At 47.0% G+C, this 8,048-nt stretch overlaps 1 protein-coding gene across 1 annotated transcript; it reads right to left on the bottom strand.

Annotated features, from left to right (window-relative positions):
* Window positions 1-749: 749 nt before the first annotated feature.
* tmem178a (transmembrane protein 178a) lies at window positions 750-7,845 on the bottom strand. Its single transcript, XM_069722055.1, has 4 exons — window positions 7,228-7,845; window positions 4,990-5,103; window positions 3,841-3,978; window positions 750-2,678 (listed from the first exon to the last, which is right to left on the bottom strand). The coding sequence occupies exons 1-4, from the start codon at window positions 7,748-7,750 to the stop codon at window positions 2,437-2,439; spliced, it is 1,017 nt and encodes a 338-aa protein (XP_069578156.1). The 5' UTR covers window positions 7,751-7,845; the 3' UTR covers window positions 750-2,436.
* Between the last annotated feature and the right edge of the window lie 203 nt (window positions 7,846-8,048).

The following is an 8,048-nucleotide window of genomic DNA, read 5'->3' on the forward strand; positions in this document are numbered from 1 at the left end:
AGGCCAACAGAAGAATGAGGAGACACTTTCAGTGTCAAGCAGAGCAGCAGGGGGCAGCAGGGGGCAGCAGAGAGCAGCAGGGGGCAGCAGAGTGCAGCAGGGTGCAGCAGTGGGTAGCAGGGCGCAGCAGGGTGCAGCAGGGGGTAGCAGAAGGCAGCAGTGAGCAGCAAGGGGTAGCAGAGACCAGGGTGGACAGAAGGTATCAGAAAGTACAGGACACGTCGGGGGACCCCTGTCCATCCCTGGTAACCATGGTAACCCACAGGAAGGTTCAGGTCTCCGGGAAGAGCCTGTATCAGAGTAAAGGGATTGGTCTGGTTCTGGAACAGATGTTCTATTATAAATGTTCCAAAGGTTCTGGACATATGTGACGTTGAGTCTGTGACTCCGCCCTCCATACATGCCACCAGGCTTATATAAAAACAGGTGTATGTTTGCAGGCGGCTGTGATCTCTTTTATGTTTGCAGCACAGCGCCTCCTGCTGGAGGACACTGAACATGTCTTCACACATTAAACACGTTACATTAGTGCAGGACATTATTTTATTTTGAAAAGACAGCCCGCCGCTGCTGTTCCTGAGTGACGGGGTAGGAGGTGTAAAGGTCTCGGCCAGTCTCTCCTGGATGAGACCGGTTCTGGTCAGAAAGGCAGCAAAGAAACGGACGGTGATGGTTCCACTTTGAACTGGTCTAAAGGGCTCCACCCCCCCCCACCCCCCCGACAGGTAACTGACAGCTTCCTTCACCTGTGAGTCACAAAACGTTTATTAAAATGTTCCAGAGTGTTTCTTTAAGAGTAAATATCACTGACACCTGTTACTTCTCAAAGTTATAAAGGAAGAAGACATGCTGGGAAAAGATAATCAGTTCCAATGACCTCACTCTGTGATGTTTTGTGGGTGGAGTAACGGGTGAGGGGCGGGGCCAATGCTGCAGACAGATTTTTTTTTATACGGTGATGTTGTTACTATGTGTGTGTGTGTGTGTGTGTGTGTGTGTGTGTGTGTGTGTGTGTGTGTGTGTGTGTGTGTGTGTGTGTGTGTGTGTGTGTGTGTGTTCTTGTCATCTGGTCACAACAATCTGCTGCTCCAAGAATAAACAGCAGCCTGAGGACGTGCTGTCCATCGGCAGGACGGACGTGAGGCTGCACAGCTGGATCTTCATCCTGACGCCAGCTCAAACTGAACCTTCTGAAATCAAACGCTGACTCGTTCTCATCGGCTCTGTCGCTGCTCCCTGATTGGACCACAGATGTTCCAGACCTCCCCTGTCCGGCCCTGGAGGGACCAGGTCCAGGGTCCAGGTGAAACCGTGATACGTTTTGTCCTGTGGTTCCGTTGGTGTTTGATTTCTGTACAGTTCCACACTGATCCAGTACAGAGTGTGGGTCTAAAAGTTTTGGACCAAGACCAGGACCGGGGTTTGACAGGTAGTCCTCAAGGCTGCAGGTAAATAAATAAACAATGTGACTTCCTTTCCAGTCTGAGAGGTGCTCTGTAACCTGGACTCACCAGGACTCACCAGGACTCACCTGGACTCACCTGGACTCTTCAAAAACCAACTAACTGATGAGTTGATCAAATGAAAATTAATTTGGAGATCAATGAATCCTTCTGTTTTTTGAAAGGGAGAACTGTTCATTGATACACCTGATCACTGACGTTACCTGTGACCACACCCAGCAGTGATGTCACAGAGTACAGTGGTACACCTGTACATCAGTCAGACCCTCCAGGACTTCACAGTTTTTTCTGATTGTTTTGGAGGTTTTTTTTGCAGTAAAATTGTCTGAATCTGCATAAATACAAAAGAAAACCCCACTTATTTTAAACTCCATCCAAATGAAGGCGGAGTCATTCATGATCATTTCCTGGCAACGACCTCACCTCACAGAAATACTGTAGCTCTCTTATTTTTAAAGAATCATGGGGCTACACAGAACATCCACTATCTGAATAAAAGCTTTAGATGATTTGAGATCATCAAAGAAACAAAGTGTTCATGGGCTCTAACACGGACTGATCCGTTATTTTTGTTCATAAAGCAGCTTTTATTTTGAAAAGTGTACTTAGTTTTTCCTAGGGAACTTTATTTTGAAGGAAATATTGCAGAGAAGGTAGAGTTCTGTGATTTCCTGGAGGACCTGAACACAGCAGAGAGTCAGCAGGAACTTCAGGGATCAGATCCACCATCAGTCTGTGACATGAGACCCAGACCGGGTCTGAGTCCCGGTTGGGCCCGGCTGACTCATCTTGTGTATTTTCAAATGGTACATTATTGTCCACAACAGAAACAGACAGCGGGGGGCGCTGAGCCGAGGCCAACTCCCCGCCTACAACAGTCTGTCCAGAACCTGGTTTATGAAAACCTGCTTCAGCCGATCCGGACCTCAGTCGTTCATCCCTGCTCCGTCCCCTCATTTTGATTGACAGCAGCTCAGACGGATGACTCACGGGCCGTTTTGGATCGCAGCGCTCCGGCCCGGCTCAGGAAGGGGAAAGTGGTACCGAGACAGCCGGACGCCACGGTGAGACCCAGACTGGCCCAGGCACAGCAGATGGACCAGCCATACCCATGATCCACGTCCGCCGGCAGGCCGTAGATGAAGGGCGGGTTTCTGGAGAGGTCATAGGTCACACTGGCTGCATACGTACACAGAGAGATGGTGCAGAAGATCCCTGAGAGAGGAGAGACCAGAGACCACATCAGAGACCACATCAGAGACCACATTTGAGACCATATTAGAGAACAGAGACCACATCAGAGACCACATCAGAGACCACATCTGAGACCATATTAGAGAACAGAGACCACATCAGAGACCACATCACAGACCACCACAGACCACATCAAAGACCACATTAGAGACAAGAGACCACATTAGAGACCACATCAGAGACCACATCAGATATTAGAGACCCCATAAGAGACCACATCACAGACCAGAGACCACATCAGAGACCAAAGAATACATCAGAGACCACATCAGAGATGACATCAGATATCATATCAGAACCAAAGAGCACATCAGAGACCACATCACAGACCAGAGACCACATCAGAGATCAAATATCACAACAGAGACCAAAGACCACATCACAGACCGGAGACCACATTAGAGACCACATAAGAGACCAAAGACCTGATCAGAGACCACATCAGAGACCATATCAAAGACCATATCAGAGAACAGAGACCAGAGACCGCATTAGAGACCACATCAGAGAACAGAGACCACATCAGAGACCAAAAACCACATCAGAGACCACATCACAGACCAGAGACCACATCAGAAATCACATCAGAGACCACATCCGAGAACAGAGACCACATCGGAGACCACATGAGACCAGAGACCACATTAGAGACCACATCAGAGACCAAAGACCTGATCAGAGACCACATCAGAGACCAAAGACCACATTAGAGACCACATCAGGGACCAAATCAGATACCAGAAACGCCATTGGAGACCACATCACAGACCAGAGACCACATCAGAGACCAAAGAACACATCAGAGACCACATCAGAGACCACATCAGAGACCAGAGACCACATTAGCCACCACATCAGAGACCAGAGACCACATCGAGACCAGATCAGAGACCACATAAAGACCGGATCAGCGACCAGAACTGGTCAGACACAGTTGACATGTACTCTGCAGGTAAAGGTAAATGTCTGTCCGGTCGTCATGGAGCTCCTTATGTTTACATTCCTGCAGCAACGTGTTGAAACAAACTTTCCTCTCTGATCTGCTTCCACAGTTGATCACATGCATTGATGAGCTTTCCTCTGTGAACCCTGATTGTCACCAGCAGGGGGAGACACGGCTTACCTGCCATGAGGAAGAGCAGCCCGGACACGTGCTGCGTCAGACTCTCCTCCCAGAAGAAGCCCACCGACGCCACGATGCTCCCACACAGCAGGACGGCCGCCGCCATGCCCAGAAACCCAGCCGTGATCCGCCGCAGGTCTGATGACCAGAGACATGTCACATACATGTTACATACATGACCCATACATATAACATGCTACACACATAACATACATGTTACATACATGCAGACACATGTTACATACATGCAGACACACATGTTACATTCATATAACATACATGTTACATACAGACACACATTACATACATATAACATACACATTACATACATGCAGACACACATTACATACATATAACATACATTTAACACACACACGTTACATACATATAACATACACATTACATACATGCAGACACACATGTTACATACATATAACATACATTTAACACACAGGTTACATACATATAACATACACTTTACATACATGTAGACACACATGTTACATACATGTTACATGCAGGCACATGTTACACACGAACACACACAGATTCACACACAAAGTAATGAGTGTGGTAATTGAAGAAAGACAGAGTGTTGCCTTGGTAACTGCCTCCTGCCCACCCCCCACTGTCCCTCAGTACTGTTATATAAAAGTGTCATGGTATGTTTCCATGGCAACCGGTGACAAGCAGCGAGGATGGCTGAGAGAACAGCGGCCAGTTAAGGGACTGTTCATGTTGAAGCAGCTGACAACATCCAATCTATAATCAATAATCTGTCATCAATCTATAATCAATAATCTGTCATCAATCTATAATCAATAATCCGTTATCAATCTGTAATCAATAATCCATTATCAATCTATAATCAATAATCCGTTATCTATCTATAATCAATAATCCGTTATCAATCGGTAATCAATAATCCGTTATCTATCTATAATCAATAATCTGTTATCAATCTATAATCAATAATCTGTCATCAAACAATAGAAGGCAGAGGTTTGGAGTGATGTCAGCGGTTCGATAATGATGATAAACATAAGGAAACTCTGGTAGAATTACAATGAAGTCTGGTTGGGATTCAGTGTGTGTGTGTGTGTGTGTGTGTGTGTGTGTGTGTGTGTGTGTGTGTGTGTGTGTACTCACGCAGCAGGTGCCACTCATCCTGTTGGATGGTCCTGGTCAGGTTCAGAGGGATGTTCCTCAGTCTGATTGGCTGAGAAAAGTGATACTTCACAGCTGTGCAGCGATCTGCGATACCTGAAGAGTCACACAGATGAGACACTTTAATGTCACACACACACACACACACACACACACACACACACACACACACACACACACACACACACACACACACACACACACACACACACACACACACACACACACACACACACACAGGATGTACCTGAGCAGATGTCATCAGGCCAGGACCAGAAATAACCAGGACCAGAGCTGTGTGTACTGTGTGAACGTGTTGGACTTGGAGGTGTCCAGGTGTCTCTGGAGGACACTGAGACTGAACAGGACCTGAAGGACTGAGAGTCCTCACACTTGTTTCAGGCTCTAAAGACAGACTCTGCCCAGGTGCATTATGGGAGCTGCAGGATGCGGCGTTTGGGGACAGGAAGTGTGGATGTAACCCGACACCACATCACGTATGTGCAGAGGTCCCATGTGGTCTGCCTCGGACCATCGGGACTGAGCTGGACCCCCTGGTCTCCGTCTCGCTGTCTCGCAGCATCAGACGACACGTGACCAGGAGTCTGCCTCTACTGCCGACCTCCTCAGGGATCGATGGGTCTAATGTGTTCTGAGCTCGGGGTCCGGCCTAATGCGCTCCAATGATATGTAACATCAGGTTAGCTGATGTGATCGCAGCGCACTAATCTGATGTTTGGTCTGAGTGTTGTCGGGGCAAGCTGCTCTCTTCTCACCATCACCGACCGACGGCTCTCAGGTCGGCAGCCTGCCACAGACAAACACTGCAGTCGTCACGGAGACCGTGACACCAGTCTGACACCAGTCTGACACCAGTATTACAGTCCTACAGTACTACGGTGGTACAGTACTATAGTATAGTTTACTGCAGTACTCTGTGTACTGTGTTTAATGCAGATTATTATTGATCATGTGATTAATATCACGTTCGGTCATGATGTCAAATGGTAAACGTAGTTATGTAACATTTGTGTGTCCGTGTGTACAGGAAGTATCACCACACAAACACACACACACACACACACACACACACACACACACACACACACACACACACACACACACACACACACACACACACAGAGCTTTTATGTGTAACATAAACAATCAGTCCAGTGAGTTACTGTGACCTGAGAGTACAGATGTTGTATATTTGTCATTGTGTGTACATTTGTCATTATGTGTACATTGGTCATTGTGTTTATATTTGTCATTGTGTGTACATTTGTATATGTGTGTACATTTGTCATTGTGTTTACATTTGTCATTGTGTGTACATTTGTCATTGTGTGTACAGTTGTCATTGTGTGTACATTTGTCATTGTGTTTACATTTGTCATTGTGTGTACAGTTGTCATTGTGTGTACATTTGTCATTGTGTGTACATTTTTCATTGTGTGTACATTTGTCATTGTGTGTATAGTTGTCATTGTGTGTACAGTTGTCATTGTGTGTACATTTGTCATTGTGTGTACATTTGTCATTGTGTGTACATTTTTCATTGTGTGTACATTTGTCATTGTGTGTATAGTTGTCATAGTGTGTACATTTGTCATTGTGTGTACATTTGTCATTGTGTGTACATTTGTCATGTGTGTGTACATTTGTCATTGTGTGTGTACATTTGTCATTGTGTGTACATTTGTCATTGTGTGTGTACATTTGTCATTGTGTGTACAGTTGTCATTGTGTGTACATTTGTCATTGTGTGTACAGTTGTCATTGTGTGTACATTTGTCATAGTGTGTACATTTGTCATTGTGTGTCTACATTTGTCATTGTGTGTGTACATTTGCCATGTGTGTGTACATTTGTCATTGTGTGTACATTTGTCATTGTGTATATAGTTGTATGTGTGTAGTTGATATTCAGATTAATACTTGTATTAATGTTCGTGAATGTGACGTCATTGTGTGTAGAAGTGCAGTCAGTACATGTGTGTACCCTCATGGTTGAAATGCACTTATTGTAAGTCGCTTTGGATAAAAGCTTCAGCTAAATGAAATGTAATGTACTGTAATGTACTTATATATATTTATGTGTGTGTGTGTGTGTGTGTGTGTGTGTGTGTGTGTGTGTGTGTGTGTGTGTGTGTGTGTGTGTGTGTGTGTGTGTGTGTGTGTGTGTGTATCTGTGTGTCTCTGTGTGTGTGTGTCTGACCCCGGTCGATGAGCTTGTCGATGTCCGGGTCCAGGCCCTTGAAGTAGCACTTCCTCCACAGGCCGTAGTGGGTGGAGAACAGCGGCCTGCCGCACTCGGTCTCCAGGATGCCCATCCCCAGGATCGCCCGCCAGTTCTCCAGCAGCTCTTCCTCTCTGCTGCCCACATGCACGGGCTTCATCAGCGCCACGTCCCGCAGCCGGGCCCCGCCACTGCCGGTGTCCACCAGCGGCAGGTGGTAGATGGGCATCTCGCGGTTCTTCTGGTCGTTGGAGTCGGATCCGTGTCGGTCGCAATTGTCCTTGTGTCTGCGGGTGTCGGTCTCGTACCAGTGGTCGGTGGAGATGGCGGTGACCAGCAGCAGCAGGGACAGCACGCTGAGCGCGAGGCTCACCGCAGACACCGTCACCGTCGCCGGCCGCGCTCTCTCCATGGTCGGAACATGGACCGAGCCGTTCCCGGTCCCGGAGCAGGTCCCGGTGCTGCCGTTCGCTCGGTTCCCGCTGTTCCCGTTACTCGGCATCTTCAGCTGCCATCCTCGCGCCCGTCAGCCGTTCCTCGTTTGCCCTCGAGAGCGCGTTGTCATGCCGACTGACGGATCGGCGGAGTGCGTCAAGATGGACGCAGGTTTTATAGCAGCGCCGGAAGTCCACTGAAATGCCTTCAAAATAAAACTGCTATTCCTGCAAGACATAAACACGGAGGATTTCACATCCAGAACACAGCAGAGGAACTTGAGGCGTGGTCACAACAACAACAACAATAATAATCACAATAATCACAACAACTATAATAATAATAATCACAATAATGATACCAAC

Source organism: Brachyistius frenatus, unplaced genomic scaffold, assembly GCF_029030835.1.
Source record: "Brachyistius frenatus isolate BFR_SWC_R1_liver_20210118 unplaced genomic scaffold, ASM2903083v1 Contig_281, whole genome shotgun sequence".
NCBI lineage: Eukaryota > Metazoa > Chordata > Actinopteri > Embiotocidae > Brachyistius > Brachyistius frenatus.

Bases quoted from the DNA above. Each gene is read 5' to 3' on its own strand.
- tmem178a (XM_069722055.1), bottom strand. From the start codon at position 7,750: ATGCCGAGTAACGGGAACAGCGGGAACCGAGCGAACGGCAGCACCGGG. The intron at 5,104-7,227 runs GTCAGACACACA...GTGACTCTTCAG, and splicing joins CGACAAGCTCATCGACCGGG to GTATCGCAGATCGCTGCACA. The intron at 3,979-4,989 runs GTGAGTACACAC...TCTGGTCATCAG, and splicing joins GGATGAGTGGCACCTGCTGC to ACCTGCGGCGGATCACGGCT.